Source organism: Stenella coeruleoalba, assembly GCF_951394435.1.
Source record: "Stenella coeruleoalba genome assembly, chromosome: 1".
In the NCBI taxonomy this organism is placed as follows: domain Eukaryota; kingdom Metazoa; phylum Chordata; class Mammalia; order Artiodactyla; family Delphinidae; genus Stenella; species Stenella coeruleoalba.
In genome coordinates this window covers 174,412,893-174,430,495 of record NC_137169.1, presented here as the reverse complement: position 1 = coordinate 174,430,495, position 17,603 = coordinate 174,412,893, and the positions used below count along the sequence as shown (strand labels likewise).

The following is a 17,603-nucleotide window of genomic DNA, read 5'->3' as shown; positions in this document are numbered from 1 at the left end:
TTGTCTCTTGTAACATTCTTTATTTTAAAGTCTATTTTATCTGATATGAGTATTGCTATTCCAGCTTTCTTTTGATTTCCATTTGCATGGAATATCTTATTCCATCCCCTCACTTTCAGTCTGTATGTGTCCCTACGTCTGAAGTGGGTCTCTTGTAGACTGCGTATAGATGGGTCTTGCTTTTGTATCCATTCAACGAGCCTGTGTCTTTTGGTTGGAACATTTAATCCATTCACATTTAAGGTAATTATCGATATGTATGTTCCTATTACCATTTTCTTAATTTTGGGGGGTTTGTTTTTGCAGGTCCTTTTCTTCTCTTGTGTTTCCCACTTAGGGCACTTCCTGTAGCATTTGTTGTAGAGCTTGTTTGGTGGTTCTGAATTCTCTTAGCTTTTGCTTGTTTGTAAAGCTTTTGATTTCTCCATCGAATCTGAATGAGATCCTTGCCGGGTAGAGTAATCTTGGTTGTAGGTTCTTCCCTTTCATCACTTTAAGTATATCATGCCACTCCCTTCTGGCTTGTAGAGTTTCTGCTGAGAAATCAGCTGTTAATGTTAACCTTATGGGAGTTCCCTTGTATGTTATTTGTCGTTTTTCCATTGCTGCTTTCATTAATTTTTCTTTGTCTTTAATTTTTGCCAATTTGATTACTGTGTGTCTCGGTGTGTTTCTCCTTGGGTTTATCCTGTGTGGGACTCTCTGCGCTTCCTGAACTGGGGTGGCTATTTCCTTTCCCATGTTAGGGAAGTTTTCGACTATAATCTCTTCAAATACTTTCTCTGGTCCTTTCTCTCTCTCTCTTCTCCTTCTGGGACCCCTATAATGCGAATGTTGTAGCGTTTAATGTTGTCCCAGAGGTCTCTTAGGCTGTCTTCATTTCTTTTCATTCTTTTTTCTTTATTCTGTTCCACAGCAGTGAATTCCACCATTCTGTCTTCCAGGTCACTTATCCGTTCCTCTGCCTCAGTTATTCTGCAGTTGATTCCTTCTAGTGTATTTTTCATTTCAGTTATTGTTCATCTCTGTTTGTTTGTTCTTTAATTCTAGATCTTTGTTAAACATTTCTTGCATCTTCTTGATCTTTGCCTCCATTCTTTTTCCGAGGTCCTGGATCATCTTCACTATCATTATTCTGAATTCTTTTTCTGGAAGGTTGCCTATCTCCATTTCATTTAGTTGTTTTTCTGGGGTTTTATCTTGTTCCTTCATCTGGTACATAGCCCTCTGCCTTTTCATCCAATCTGTTTTTCTGTGAATGTCTCTCCTCAAATCTCACTAGTTTGAATGTACCAAATATTTTCTGGTGTGATCTTGAATCAGATGGCTAAAGGAATGTCAAATTTAAGCAAATTCAAGCTAGATCTTTGATTTTCTCCAACCCTAACCTGTTCCTTCCCCAGTCTTGTTCATCTCAGTAAAAACACTACCATCTACCTAATTGCTTAAGCTAAAAATCCGAGGCTTGTCCTTGATTCTTCTGTCTCTCATTTCGTAGGAGCAATCAGTCAGCAGGTGTTGCTGGTTCTCAAATCTGAGCACTCTTTACCACTCTCACCGCCACCACCCTGGTCTACTCCACTGTCATCTCTCACCTGAAATAGCCTCCTAATTTGTCTCCATGCTTCACTCTGATCTCCTACAACCCATTCTCCATAGAGCAGCCAGAATAATACTTTTAAAATGTAAATCAGATCTCATCACTTAAAAAAACCCTAATAGCATCTCACTGTACTTTAAACCCATTTTCCTTACTGTGACCTACATGGTTGTCTCTTACTGCTTCCACAAGCTCATCTTGCTTTTCTGGAACATTCTTCTCTTGGATATTATCATGGTTTGTTTCTTGTGTCTTTCCATTGTCATCCCAAATGTCTCCTCTTACAGAGGCTTTTCTCTAACCACCCAATATAAAGTCGCCCTCGCCCTGTCTCTCTGTCATGGTTTCTGTTTTGTTTAACTTTTTTATGTGTGTCGCTCTCTGAAGTGATCTTGTTTATTTATATGTCTGTGAACTGGTCTCCCTCAGTTGCTGCATAAGCTTTGTGAGAGCAGAGACCTCATCCGCCCTGTTCACCACATCACCCTGATAACCTAGAGCAGTGTCTGTAGATGCTCAGTTAGTATTTGTGGGATGAGTAAATGAAGAAACCTCTGTTTCTCCAAAAAGTTTAGGTAATTCAGGCCCAGTTGCCTACAAAGATACCAAGAACACAACTTGAGCTAATAATAGTGGGGAAGTGGAAAAAGAAGGATGAGGAGCAGTGAGTTTAACACAGTGGAAAGAGCCCTGAATTCTACCTCTGTCTCTTTTACTATCGGCTGTTTGGTTGTGGGCAAGTTTCTCAACCTGGCTGTTCCCTTAGTTGTAATAGAAGTGAGTGGCAAATGATGCTGTCCAAGTTCTCTCCTATGCCAGCTGACACTGCTCAAACAAGGATTAGCACATGCCGTTTATTTTTTAAGAGAATGATCCTGCCCACCCTGTGGTATGAGAAATGTATGGTATCAAGAGTCATCTTTCATTTTTCTCAATATTATCGGAAAAAACAAACATAGATGAATGTACCAGCCCTTGGGACTGGAAAGGTTAATCAACCTGAGCTGGACTCATTTACAGAGCACTCCTAGTGCATGATTTCAATTAATCCTCAAAACAACTGAAGCAAAGGAGGCAAAACAGGTGCTATCTTTCTAATAAGGAAATGGAGATGTGTCCAAGGTCACTCACCATGCCAGGACTGCAGCCCAGGTCCTCTGCTCTCCTAGGCTGGTGCCATGTCCACTGCCCCATGTTGCCTTGCATCTGATGTTTACTCCAGACTGTTTGTAACCAGTAGCACTAGAAACATCTAAGGCCTTTTCTTTCATAACATCAGATTGTCTCCTGCGCAGGTAAAAGATGTGAGCTCTGTGATGACGGCTACTTTGGAGACCCTCTGGGTAGAAACGGCCCTGTGAGGCTTTGTCGCCTGTGCCAGTGCAATGACAACATCGATCCCAATGCAGTTGGAAATTGCAATCGCTTGACGGGAGAATGCCTGAAGTGTATCTATAACACGGCAGGCTTCTACTGTGACCGGTGCAAAGACGGATTTTTTGGAAATCCCCTGGCTCCCAATCCAGCAGACAAGTGCAAAGGTAATCGGCCATCGGCCAGATTCCGTCACAGTTATATTCATTCGTTCTGAGAATCATTGCACGGTCTCTTTAAATATTCACAGTTGTTTGGTTGAATGCAGCATTGTTCAATAGAAATATAGTGCAAACCACTTACGTAATTTAAATTTCTCTAGTAGACACAGTACAGTAAAGAGAAATGGGTGAAATTAATTTTAACACTATATTTTATTTAACCTAACCTATCTAATGTATTATCATCTCAACAAGAAATCAGTAAAACATTTTTGCGATGTATGTTCTTTTCCACACCAAGTCTCCGAAGTCCAGTGTGTGTTTCACACTGACAGCACATCTCAATTCAGACCAGCCACATTTCAAGTACTCAGTAGCCACCAGTGACCAGTGGCTACTGTACTGGATAACTCAAATCTAAAGAATCTATTTGCGTTGTTTATACTTCAGTACTTCTCTCAGATGATCTGCATCTTTTGCTGTCTCTGTCTTCCTGCCTTAGCCTGCGACTGCAACCCCTACGGGACCGTGAAGCAGCAGAGCAGCTGTAACCCTGTGACCGGGCAGTGTGAGTGTCTGCCTCATGTGACCGGCCGGGACTGTGGAGCTTGTGACCCTGGATTCTACAACCTGCAGAGCGGGCAGGGCTGTGAAAGGTAAGATGGCGGCTGCCTTTGGTTCAAGTGACCTTTGCTCTTTTATTGTCAGAGATGAATTTTTATAAGTTATGGTTCATAGTTGGCTTGGCTTTGTTCAGGAATTATTTGAGTGCCTAAAATAGGCAAGGCACCCTTTCGAGGCAATACTGGAGAGTTGTAATTAAGTAATGAGAGAAAAGAGTGGAATGCAGTGGCCCCAGCTGTGTCAGTGTCACCTGAGCAACATTTTTTTAAGAATACAGATTATATGGTCCTTTCTGAGATGCTTAGAATCAGACCTTCAAGGATTGCAGTTGCCTGGGAATTCCTGTTTTCAAACCTGTTCAGCGCCCACGTGGTGCCAGATTGGAGAGCCGTGGGTAGTAGTTTTAGTAGTGAAATAAAAGTATTCGTGTGGGTTAGGCTAGAAAAAGAAGTTCTGAATAGAACTCATGAAAATCACTTGAACCTCAGGTTTTAACAACCCTTAACGTCTGTCATAATAGCCCTTAACATTCTGTCTTCTAATACAAATTACATCAGTCCTATGCTGAAAGGAACAAAAAAGAAAGGTTTGCTTAAAGTCTGTTTTACTTACCTGAGAAATGTCATGTGTTCATTTTCAGGTGTGACTGCCATGCTTTGGGTTCCACCAATGGACAGTGTGACATCCACACTGGCCAGTGTGAGTGCCAGCCTGGCATCACCGGTCAGCACTGCGAGCACTGCGAGGTCAACCACTTTGGGTTTGGACCTGAAGGCTGTAAACGTAAGGGGCGTTGGTGGCAAAGTCTCGTCTCATTCCAGTTAGAACTGTTAGTCCAGAAAGGACTTTGACAGCCTCGGTGTAGCCACATGGCTCACAGTCAGGGCTGTGCCCAGATCATCGCAGATGCTTTATTCAAGAAATATTATCCATTTTTTTAAAACTCAGAGGACCGAAAGCCTCTCTAGTTTCTTTGCAACCACCCTATTTATGTCTTTTTTTTTTTACAGTGTTTCTGATTCTTCCTTTTTCTAGTCTTTAATTTTTCCAGATGATTACCCTTTGGTTACCGAGCCTTCCCCGTGCTTAATGAAACTTTTTAATTGATCACCTTAGCGCAGAAAATGAAACAGTGAGGGATTCTGCTCAAACGTGTTTGTTGACTTACTGGCTCAGTTGCTTCCCACCCTTGGGGCCCTTTTGGTGCGGTTACATGTCCACATCTGCTGCTCCTTGGCATAAACACTTGCTTGGAATTAGGCCGCGGAACAGTTTGGGTTTTTGCTTTCTGAATTCCTTCATTTCTCCTGTGGAATGTAGCATAAGTCATTGACTCCGTTCAGAGAACAAAATGAGTAAACAAACTATAAAATAATGGAAAATAAGCATTAGCATTTGGGTTTTCTAGTTCCTTAGTGAGAGAAAAACAGTGGAGAGATGAAGGTAGAGATAAATTCTCGAAGTGCACAAAAAGGGCACTTTCTGTAATAGACTAATTTCTGTAATTATTCAGTCACGTGAAATGTGCCCCCTCCAAAAGGTGCTCACTCTAAAATTTACTCCTGTTTTAAAAATGTCTGGCTTCTCTGCTAAGCAGGCTTAACCATTTAAATTCTCCTAAATCAGCCTGTTTTTCACAAAGCATCTAATTATAATGATAATACAGTTGGCTTATTGATATCAATGTGAGTTAAAAGAAAATGCACTCTTCCTTTTTTTCCTTATTATGTACCTTTTCCCTTTATTCTGCAGCCTGTGACTGTCATCCTGAGGGGTCTCTTTCCCTCCAGTGCAAAGATGATGGTCTCTGTGCATGCAAAGAAGGCTTTGTGGGGAATCGCTGTGACCAGTGTGAAGAGAACTATTTCTACAATCGGTCTTGGCCTGGCTGCCAGGAATGTCCAGCTTGTTACCGGCTGGTAAAGGAGAAGGTCAGCTGTCAACAGTGCATGCGTTCATTCATTCAGCAGATGTTGAATGGGCACTTCCTATGCTCTAAGCTCTAGAGAAAAAATGGTGAACAAAATAGACACAGTCCCTGTTCTCAAAGACTCAAGTTCTAGTTGGGAGACAAATAATAAAAATTAAAGAAATACTAACTGAGATAAGTGCAAGAAAGAATACAAACAGAGAATAACTGGGGAGAACTACTTTATATAGAGCGTCTGTGGAAACTCACTTAAGGTGCGATCTTAAGGATAGGAAAGAGCAAACCAAAGGAGAAGTGGTGGGTAGGCTGTTCCAGGCAGAGGGAACGTGGGGTACAAAGGCCTCAAAGCTGGAGGGTGTCTGGAGCCTGCTGAGTGAGGGGGGAGTGGTTTGTGATAAGACTGGAAAGGTTGGTAGAGACAGCTTACGTTGCACCATGTTGACCAGAGTAAGGAATTCAGATTTTATTCCAAATCCAGTGGGAATGCACTAATGAGTTGTAAGCTGGGAAATCCAGTTTATATTTTAAGAACAGCACTCTGCTGTGTGAAGATTGATGGTTAGGTGTGGGGCAAAAGGGGAAGCCTAGATTGAATTGGACAAATATTATATGTGTGTTCGGCAGGGCAGGGTGTGAGAGAGGGTAAAGTTAGGGAAAGAGAAGAATCAAGGATGGATCTTGGGTTTTTTGCTTAAGGTAGTTGTAGGCATTACTTACTGAGATGGTGATGACTCAGAGAATACATATTTAAGAGAAAGAATCAAGGATAGAATTTTGGATATTAGGTTGAGAATACCTATCAGAGAGCCAAGTGGGGGTATCAGATAGGTAATCTCAAACGCAAGGGAGAGGTCAGAACTGGAGAATCATCAGCATGTAGGGTTTAACGTCAAAGGAATCAACCAGATTTTCTTTTGAAGCCAGAGGAATGAGGAAAAACTACCCATGTTATCTACTTAAAAGTATACATACATGGAGTGTATAGACCTTCATATTTATAGAGCAGCGGTCCCCAACCTTTTTGGCACCAGGGACCGGTTTCGTGGAAGACAGTTTTTCCGTGGACAGGGTGTGTGGGGGGCGGTGATGGTGCAGGCGGTAATGCGGGCCGTGGAGAGCGATGGGGGGCAGCAGATGAAGCTTTGCTCGCTCGCCCGCTACTCGCCTCTTGCTGTGCGGCCCGGTTCCGAGCAGACCATGGACTGTTGCCGGTCTACAGCCTGGGGGTTGGGCACCCCTGTTCTAGAGTACCCACTTTGATTATTGTTCCTACAGGAAGTACAGTTGAGTTCTTCAGGAATGTCTGTACACCCTACCTTTCCCTTTTCTTCCTCCATTATGCTTAGGTTGCTGAGCATCGAGCAAAACTCCAGGAATTAGAGAATCTCATTGCAAACCTTGGAACTGGGGATGAGATGGTGACGGATCAAGCCTTTGAGGATAGACTAAAGGAAGCAGAGAGAGAGGTGACTGACCTCCTTCGTGAGGCCCAGGATGTCAAAGGTACACACGATTAAACAAGTGGGTAATTTCTATAAGATGGTCCGTCTTTAGATGTAGCTCCTAATGCAAGGTTAAGTAGTATGGTTTTATAAAATTAATTTTTTTTTTTTTTTTGCGGTACGCGGGCCTCTCACTGTTGTGGCCTCTCCCGTTGCGGAGCACAGGCTCCGGACGCACAGACTCAGCGGCCATGGCGGCTCACGGGCCCAGCCGCTCCGCGGCACGTGGGATCTTCCTGATCCGGGGCACGAACCCATGTCCCCTGCATCGGCAGGCGGACTCTCAACCACTGCGCCACCAGGGAAGCCCATCAATTTTTAAACTCTGTTTAGAATATGAATTATTTTATTTTTTAAACATGTAGAAAAGAACCTGTCAATGTTTTAAGATACACTAAGCAGAAATACTTCTCCCAACACATCAAAAACTGTTAGATGTTAAAATCCAAGCATTTTATGAATCCTTCTATCAAGGTGCTCACCACTGGGCTGAAGTCACTTTGTTTTGGAGTTTTCCATCACTGAGACACATATGCTCATCAGATACTCATAGGAAATGTGCATTAACGTTGATAACACCCGGGACCACAGTGATCAACTTCCCTACTGATGATGTTTCCATCTGGAGTTAGAGAAGTCCTCTTGTCAGAGTACGGGTCAACAAAAGCTAAATATATTGCTTATTTCTTGTTGTAAATGTCCCTAAGATTTTATAAAATTACTGAAGTAGAGAAGGAAGAAATTGGATGTATCTGGTTTGGGCCAGTTTGTTTAATTTTTATTAGGACAGTCCAAAAATTGTTCTATGAGGTAAATTTTTAGAAATGGAAAAATGAGAGGTCAAAACTTATGTGTTTTGTTTCAGTTGTTGTTACATTTTAAGTCTTAAACATAGATTAAGAAGAATATATATGTTTCCTGTTCTGTATAAACAATGGTGGCTTTTTTAGGCTGCTCATTTTCAAATTTGGACACACGTTTTTTTTCATTAATGTATTCTCTTGTAACAGCAAATTCGCATCTGTCCTGCCATATCCGTTGAAGAACTGAACGTGGGGTGATCGTTCTTAGGTGCCAATCAGTCAACCTGAGAGGTGGGGTGTGGCAGGCAGCTCTGGTGCCAGCAGCACCAGCACATGGGCACGGTCACGGGGCAGGAAGGGGAGGTGAGCCAGCACCGCCACTCATCCAGGCTCCACACCTTGGCGCAGCCCCAGTTACATCTGGCTCTTTTGGGCCACAATGGCTACGTACTTTCCTCCGCCCAAGCTGGTGATTCTGTGGGACAGAAGCTCTGATAGGAGCCATGGCCACCGTACCTTTCCTTGAGCCACCTGCAAGGTGGGGAGCATAACGGGCTGCTTCTGGTAGCTTTGGGAGCACCACAGTGAGGCTGGAGTTAAAATCCACTCCCACTAAATCCTGATTCATGGAGTTCCTGGCTGACCTTTCCTACTTAGGTTCAAACTAGCCAAGAATAAAAATATCTTCAAAATGATTTACCCTTTCAGACTCTCCCTAAGTGTTCATTTGTAGTTAAACTTGTGTTTATTCTGCAGTTTGAAGGGAGATTATGTGGTGCAATTAGGTCTTGCAATTGGACACTTGGAATTAGAGGGCTTTGAAGTGATCCACTTAGGTTATTTGTTCCCTTTTTGGGATACTATTGTTTCTGTAAAGAACTGGCCAGAGAGATCGGTATTTGTTACCTTTTTGAAGTTCTAAAGGGAAGGGGGCTTCTGTAACTTCATTAGCCAATGAAGCCAATGCTTATGCTTCCTAAATCTGAATGATTTTCTATGATTTCAGCTTGTTTTTATATTTTGTATTTTCTTAAAAATCTTTGGATTATCAAAGGATTGTTTTAAGGAATCATCCGCGCAGGGCCATTTTGTATAGTTGGATGAGATGTTTTGCAGGCCACCAGCTTCGCATGTGTATTGATTGGGTGGCCCTGCTTGTAAGTTGCTATTTTTCCAAACCTGTATTCATCTTTGTTGATCTTAACTTTGACTTCTCATCTCTTTTACATTCCTTGGAAAATTTAGATGCCAGCACTAACACCATGCAGAAATAAGAACTGGTCAATTTTGAATAGGATTGACTTAATGGTTCCTGTATATTATAATATAACTTCATGACATGTGAGAATTGTAATAATGTCAGAATTATCTTTGCATGGGCTTATATTGATTGATTGATTAGGACACAGGTATGAGGTTTAAACTGAATGTGCATAATTAATAGAGAACAATTTGAAGAACTTTTCAAAAGCAGAGATCAATTTGAAAGCAATTACATGGATGTGCCAGGCAGTGGGAGGTGGCAGCAAGAGTCTATTTAGTTTAAAATACAAAATAATTTTAACGTGCCATATTTCAACATCAGTTTTTTTTTTCCCAGAAAGAATTCTTATTATTTATGTTATTTATTTATTTTTGGCTGTGTTGGGTCTTCGCTGCTGCGCACGGGCTTTCTCTAGTTGCGGCGAGCAGGGGCTACTCTTTGTTGCCGTGCACGGGCTTCTCATTGCAGTGGCTTCTCTTGTTGTGGAGCACGGGCTCTAGGCACGCGGGCTTCAGTAGTTGTGGCATGTGGGCTCAGTAGTTGTGGCTCATGGGCTCTAGAGCGCAGGCTCAGTAGTTGTGGCGCACGGGCTTAGTCCGCAGCATGTGGGGTCTTCCTGGACCAGGGCTCGAACCCGTGTTCCCTGCCTTAGCAGGCAGATGCTTAACCACTGCGCCACCAGGGAAGTCCCTCAACATCAGTTTTGAACCGAGTTTTTTCCTAGTTTAGAAAAATGTCCAGCTCTCAGGGCTGGTAGTACTTTTAACAACATTGTATTTTTATGATTCAATCTTGCATATGCTAGAATATCAAAATCTTTCCCTCAGCAGACATTTTTTGAGTGTCTTCTCTTTGCCAATCACTGTGTGATACTGGGGATACAGTGTTGAGTAAGAATGAGGGACTCATAGTCAAGTGGGAGAGAGACAGTGTGTTAATCTCCAGTTAACCCACTTGGAGACCGTAGATGAATGTAACAGTGGTGCTACTGCTGGGCACAGTGAAGACTGACCAGCTCTGCCAATGGACTTAGGGAAACTTGTCAGAAAGATGCTATGTTTGGAAGAGTAAGGATAAGCAGCGCCTCAGATTTCACGTGAGATGATATGTGTTCCGCCCCGCCCGACCCCGCCTCAGATAATTTATGGACTTCCTTCTGCACTGTGATTGCAGATGTAGACCAGAATCTGATGGATCGCCTCCAGAGAGTGAATAACACCTTATTCAGCCAAATTAGCCGTTTGCAGAATATCCGGAATACCATCGAAGAGACTGGGAACTTGGCTGAGCAAGCCTGTGCCCGGGTAGAAAGCACAGAGCAGTTGATTGAAATCGCATCCAGAGAACTTGAGAAAGCAAAAGTCGCCATTGCCAATGTGGTGAGTGACTGGGAAGGTCTGAGGTGGGGCTGAGGGAGTCCCTTGGCTTTTACTGGTAGTGGAATGCTTCTTCAGCTAAATTGACTCCTTGTATCTTTTTATTTGTCTTCAAACATGGAGCAAGAAAGCCACATTGCTCATAGTTGCCATGAAATAGTTATCACAAACTGGATTAAAACCAAAGGACATCTGGGTCCTTTCTCTAGTTTTGTTCCTTCTATGGCACTAGGCAATTTAATCTTCCTTTTTTTTTTTAATATTTATTTATTTATTTGGTTGTGCCAGGTCTTAGCTGCAGCACGCAGGATCTTCGCTGCCGCACGCGGGATCTTTTGGTTGCAGCGTGTGGGCTCTTAGTGGCAGCATGCGGGATCTAGTTCCCTAACCAGGGATCGCATCCAGGCCCCCTGCATTGGGAGCATGGAATCTTAACCACTGGGCCACCAGGGAAGTCCCTAAGCTTCCTTTATTCTCTGCTGAAACTAGAAATAATAATCCGCAATCAAGGATGCTGATGTTACCTGAAGATCTCTGAAATTAAGAAGAGACCTTCTTTCTCGAAATAACACTAGTGAAAATTTAGTTTTGACACTTGCTTTATTAAATTTAAATAATTCATTCCTTTGAGATTAGTGCTTTGTTTATTTCCTCTCTAGTCAATCACTCAGCCAGAATCTACAGGGGACCCAAACAACATGACTCTTTTGGCGGATGAGGCACGAAAGCTTGCTGAACGGTAACCTCCAGCTCCCTCTTTAATGGTTAAGTTATGGCTTTCATTGCGGTGTGCACACGTCCTTTCATCCTATCCCCACACACACTTCCCATGTAACGCACTTTTGCAAAGTTTGCTCTCGTTTCTGAAATGCGATTAGCTACATGTACTCTTTGCTTCCCTTTACTTTGAAATTAGAATATTTACTTTGAATATTAGAATGTGATGGTTTGGAGGGAAATTATATTTGCACATCTAAGGAAAACCTTAACATTTTTTAGATTTTTAATTTTGAAACCTTAAAGTTAATAGATAATTAAGCTCAATAGAATTTAGTTATTTTTAAAAATTTTTAAATTTTCAACAAAAATGTTTAATTTTCAAGTTTCAATAGAGAATATTTACTAACCCATAGTACATGTGAAAATCAGAAACAGACCATTTCATTCCTGATTAAATGTAAGGTAATTTCTTAAGAAGACTTTAAATTGTAGAGGGCATCAAGTGAAAACATTTTTTTAAAAATAAAATTGCTAAAATGTAGGCTCCACGAGGGCAGGTGTTTTTGTGTGCTTTATTCACTGTTGAAATCCCAATGCTTAAAACAATGTCTGGCATATAGTAGGTACTCAATAAATGTTTATCGAATGCATTGCAGAACAGCTAGTAGACCTCATAGGTACAGGGTGCTTAAATAAGCCTCATGTTAGAATTTTAGCCTCAATGTCTAAGCAGTTATATTGGCTTCTTGCTTTACCATATGTGCTCTCTTTCTGTCCTTTGTAAATGTGTGTGAACTGTTGTCATTTAGCTCATAGAACATTCATGGTTTTAGAGCTGAATTTTCTGATTAAAAGAAGACAGCTGAAAACATTATAGAAAACTCCCGAGAAAATTAGATCTTGGAAATTAATTGTGGTGTACTTCATGCATGAATTTTGAAGGAAAGTTTATCATATCAAAAAGAATGGCCATGTATTGCAGTGTGACAATGTAATATGAAATTTTAGAGTTGAAAAAACCTTAGCATTTACCCAGCTAACGTGCGTTATTTGTCTGGAGTCCCTGTTGACATGTTCCTTGTTGAGTTGCTCTTCCTGGCCAGTAACTAGGTTGCATGTGAGAAATCTGAATAGTCAAAGTTGTTTCAAGACTATGCAGTAACAGAACCAGAGTAGCAATTAAAGATGAGGTCTGGGATTTGTGTTCATGACTAGAGAAATGAGTTCTTGCTGGTATCCACAGTTTCATACATAAATACCCTTAATAATTATATTTAAAAGTAATTTTTAAGAAATATAAGCATTTGCCCCTACACATTTTATATCATTAATATCCTTGGGAAATATCATTTTCTCAGATTACAGAACGCTATTTATAAACTCAGCCCCTCTGAAATGATAACAAAATTCCAAATTTATAAGATTTTTTCAGTATTTGTGGACCTCTGCCCACATTAGTTTATGTATATTAATAAGGTAAGCATTACCTAAATTCTACTTCTTTCCCTTTTAGACGGTTGTGTTTCATGGCTTGTTTTTCCTCTTATGTTATACAGCCATAAACAAGAAGCTGATGACATTGTACGAGTGGCAAAGGCAGCCAATGATACATCAACTGAGGCATATAATCTGCTTCTGAGGACACTGGCAGGAGAAAATCAAACAGCATTTGAGATTGAAGAGCTTAATAGAAAGTGAGTGTAATTTAAAAGTGGCTTATAGCCCTTCAGTTGTTCTTGTAAGTAACACCAGTTCAAGGAAAAATTAAATGCCGGTGAATTCAGGCCATGTATTCATGCAGTAAGATTTCTTTTGTTAATCATGCTTTTGAAATGATGCCGTAATTAGAGCAGGGGATGTAGAGCCACAGAGATTTTATTTGATCCAGTTACTGTATCAGCAGAGAATGGTAACGACTAGCCATGATGCTTAAAATTCTGCATAAAGGAGAAGAGAAAAAATATCACAGAGTGAGCAGAGAAAATATATTTGAGCTACAAATATTTAAAAGGTGTCTGAAATAAGAAAGCATATGGTAAACCATATGCCTTAAATAGAAGTGATGAGATGAAATCTAAATTTAAGCTATGTTGGTATTAAATAATAGCATTTTAATATAACATTTCTTTGAGGTTTTGGAAATACTATCACGGTGATTTAAACTGGAATGAATTTGGTGAACATTAAGATGCTAAAAGCAACTAGGGTTTTCAGCACATCACATCTTTTGTTCCTTAGGTATGAACAAGCGAAGAACATCTCACAGGATCTAGAGAAGCAAGCTGCCCGAGTACATGAGGAGGCCAAGAGGGCTGGTGAGAAAGCCGTGGAGATCTATGCCAGTGTTGCCCAGCTGACTCCCGTGGACTCAGAAGCCATGGAGGTATGGCGCTGACAGCCTGCACGCACAGGCTTTGGTTGTCACTGCCGTCCCCCATTCACAGCTCCTACCCTCTTCCCACCAAACACACAGCCACGTGCCCCCTCAGTCTGGGTGAGAGCTCTTCTGACTGCCCAGCAGCTGTCATCAGTACCTACCTCCTCTGTCCTCCCAACAGCTCACTGGTAAAGTTGAGTTCTAGTTTAGATACGTTAATAGAACTTATTGAGGTAAAAAAAAATCCTGTGGTTATAAACATTAAATAGCAAAGACTCCTTTAGTGATAGGAATAATCACTCCTAAATCTTGGATATAAATCCAAATTATAATATTTTTGGATTAATTAAAACAGACTACACCTAGGTCGTTACCCTGGTTTTGAACAAGAGAGAAATAAAAGAATGGTTTAAATGAAAGAACTATATCAGGATGCTTTGGGGCAGGTAAAATATTTAGGGATTGGTAGTGTTTTATTTCATCTGTACTCTAATCATGAATCTTCATACCAAGTTCTATATAAGTGGTGTATTTTTTACATTAAACTTGCAATTTATTAAGTTTCACTTTTTACATCTGAGGTGTTGACTTCGTTTTTACCATAAAGTTTTAGGTCTCCTCAGACGTGTACATACTGTATGATTCCATATATGTGGAATTTGACAATAGGCAAAACTAATCTATGATGATAAAAACCAGACCAGTGGCAGCTGCATTGTTGGAAAGGTGGGTGTGGAAATTGACTGGAAAGAGATACAAGGGAATTTCCTGGGTGGAAATATTCTGTATCTTGTTTGGGGTGTTGGTTACACAGGTGAATATATTTGTCAAAACTCATCAGACTAAGTGCTGTGCATTTCAGTATGTGTAAGTATACCTCAGTTTTTTAAAGAGGTCCATAAAATCTTGACCTGTGCTATTCTTTAGAAAATGTCCACTAAGTATAGAATTACTAAGCCTACCTTTTCGTCAGTTTAGTTGTTTTGCCTAAAATATAATGATCTTACTTGCTTCTCATAGAATGAGGCAAATAAAATAAAGAAGGAAGCTGAGGATCTGGATCGTCTGATTGACCAGAAGTTAAAAGATTATGAGGACCTCAGACAGGACATGAGAGGGAAGGAATTTGAAGTAAAGAACCTTCTGGAAAAAGGAAAGACCGAACAGCAGGTTGGTTTGCTTTGCGAGTTGCTTCGTTTCTCGAGGCAAAAATTGAAACTGCCTGACTGTAGGCTGTGTCTGTGATGTTACCGCAATTGCAGAAGCAACGAAACACATGAAAGAGTATTCAGAGGAGGGCCTTATGCTGATGCCCAGGCCTAACCTGCTGTATACTGGCCAGTGTCAGGGTGGTGGCTTGTAGGTGCCTGGTCTGTTAGGAGAGAGAAGGGCTTTACCTTGGAGGGTTTGTCCTCTTATCTGCCACGTGTTTGCAGACTGCCGACCAGCTCCTAGCCCGAGCGGATGCTGCCAAGGCTCTTGCGGAAGAAGCTGCTAAAAAGGGACGAAATACCTTACAAGAAGCCAATGACATTCTCAGCAACCTGAAAGGTATGAGAGGGTCAGGTAACAGGGTAAATTTGTGTGTCTCCTTCATTAGGGTGATTCTCTCTCTTTTGTAAAGAAGTTTTTACTATGAGACTTTCTGAACACATACAGCACAAGAGATAATAGTATAAAACATCCCATATACCTGTCATTCAGATTCAGCAGTTAAGATTTTTACTGCACTTACTTCATCCCCCAACACCTACCCTACCTTTTTTTAAAAAAAATTTTTATCAGTTAATGCATATAATTAAAGCCAACAATTACTGCTTTACGCATCACCTGATAGTGCTTTAATTTTTAATTGATTTTTGGCTGCGTTGGGTCTTTGTTGCTGTGTACGGGCTTTCTCTAGTTGCAGTGAGCGGGGGCTACTCTTCGTTGCGGTGTGCAGGCTTCTCATCGCGGTGGCTTCTCTTGTTGCGGAGCACGGGCTCTAGGCGCATGGGTTTCAGTAGTTGTGGCACTTGGGCTCAGTAGTTGTGGCTCGCGGGCTCTAGAGCACAGCCTCAGTAGTTGTGGTGCACGGTCTTAGTTGCTCCGCAGCCTGTGGGATCTTCCCGGACCAGGGATCAAACCCGTGTCCCCTACATTGGCAGGTGGATTCTTAACCACTGTGCCACCAGGGAAGTCCCTACCCTACCTTTTTTTATGGTAAAGTATTTCAAAGAAAAATCCCAGCGCTCATGTCATCTTATGCCAGCATTCTTCAGTATGGAAGCCAAAAAAAGATATTTCCTGTAACCAAGATATGCCTATTTAGCTGACTTGTGTTGGTAAATGGAGGTTATCTTTAATTTTCTCTGACAATTGCATCTCAGTCTTCATGTTTTCTTTCCTCACCCAAGATAAAAACGAACTGTGCTCAATTCACTGTGTAGCCTTGGACTCACCTCTGATAAACATAAGCTCTATATGTGCAGAAGCTTTATAGAATAATGGTTGAATGTATGGGCTTTGTGTCAGTGGGTTTGGTGTAGGATCCCTGATCCACCTCTTACTTAGTGTGAATCCTTGAAAAAAATTACCTCTTTAATCCTCAGTTTTCTCATATAAAAATGATTCAATGCCTGTGTCACAAGCACATAAAGCTCTTATTAACTCAGTACCTAACACTTAGTAAACACTAAATAAACTGCAGCTTTCGATATTGGTTGAGGTGGAGGTGATGGCATACTCAGCTCTGCATGACAATAAATGTTTCAAGTGAGAATTTGCCTTCCAGAAACAGGTGTTCATTCACATGAATCTTCCATGTAGATCTGTGTGCTTTGTTCTCACATTTCAGTCCATGCTGTTTTTCAGTCTTTTCCCCTGACTTTCATTGTTCATAAAACAAAATCCAGTGGCAGCTCCCTGAAAAGTTCCCTTTTGGCTTGTTGAGAGTTTAGTTTAATTGCATTCCTTGAACCTGTTTTAGATTTTGATAGACGAGTAAATGATAACAAGACGGCTGCAGAGGAGGCACTAAGGAGAATCCCTGCCATCAACCAGACTATAATCGAAGCCAATGAAAAGACCAGGGAAGCACAGCTGGCTCTGGGCAATGCTGCCGCAGATGCCACCGAGGCCAAGAACAAGGCCCACGAGGCGGAGAGGATCGCCAGCGCTGTCCAAAAGGTGTGCTCTCCCCTCTTGTCCGAAACGAAGCCTTTGCTCATCTATTCTCTAATCATTTTCCGGTTTCTTTCCAGACCCCCAAAAGCTCTTGCAAATTTTTTCCTCAACTCCAGTAAAGTTATATTAAACCGTCCTTGTCGTTCATTTTTTTTTACTAGGCATTAGAGCAGGTAACCACATTGATTGAAGAGGGAGAGTCATTGAAAGGGTCCTTTACTCTAAAATTTCTGCTGTGTCTCAGTGGCAGGGTCTGAGTTGCTGAGGAGGGGAGTTGGCTTCAGTGACCCATCCAGCTCCTGCCCACAAAAAATCAGATTCTTTCTAAGTAAACACAATTCCTTGACATGAACAATTGATATTTTTTCCATCTTATATACAGTGCCAAGTCAGTACAGTTTTTAAGACCCCCTTTCAAGCATATTGCCATATCTAAGACCCACCTATTTAGAATTTTTGAAGTTACCAGTACTAGGATTCTTTCTACTCATCTTAAAGAATAATTTCTCTAGGCCGGCTTTCTCCTACTTAAAGATAAATCTCTTTCATTTAAAGGAGAAATTGGAGCTGATTCTAAACTTATGTGTTTGAAAATCACACACATTTTTTAGTTTCTTGTATTAATTATATTTTATAAAATATATTTCAGAATTATGGACTTCTTGTACATTATGATGAACTGCCAAGTATCAATAGAATAAGGCTAG

General features: G+C 41.2%; 1 protein-coding gene across 1 annotated transcript in view; it reads left to right on the top strand.

Moving 5' to 3' along the window:
• LAMC1 (laminin subunit gamma 1) overlaps nucleotides 1-17,603 on the top strand; it is a 124,174-nt gene that overhangs the window by 98,560 nt on the left and 8,011 nt on the right. Inside the window, exons 14-25 of the mRNA XM_079945582.1 lie at nucleotides 2,896-3,141; nucleotides 3,638-3,791; nucleotides 4,400-4,542; nucleotides 5,512-5,690; nucleotides 7,036-7,192; nucleotides 10,432-10,637; nucleotides 11,294-11,373; nucleotides 12,911-13,048; nucleotides 13,593-13,737; nucleotides 14,752-14,901; nucleotides 15,168-15,282; nucleotides 16,700-16,899. Coding sequence (XP_079801708.1) covers nucleotides 2,896-3,141; nucleotides 3,638-3,791; nucleotides 4,400-4,542; nucleotides 5,512-5,690; nucleotides 7,036-7,192; nucleotides 10,432-10,637; nucleotides 11,294-11,373; nucleotides 12,911-13,048; nucleotides 13,593-13,737; nucleotides 14,752-14,901; nucleotides 15,168-15,282; nucleotides 16,700-16,899 — 1,913 coding nt within the window. The remainder of the gene's footprint in view (nucleotides 1-2,895; nucleotides 3,142-3,637; nucleotides 3,792-4,399; nucleotides 4,543-5,511; nucleotides 5,691-7,035; nucleotides 7,193-10,431; nucleotides 10,638-11,293; nucleotides 11,374-12,910; nucleotides 13,049-13,592; nucleotides 13,738-14,751; nucleotides 14,902-15,167; nucleotides 15,283-16,699; nucleotides 16,900-17,603) is intronic.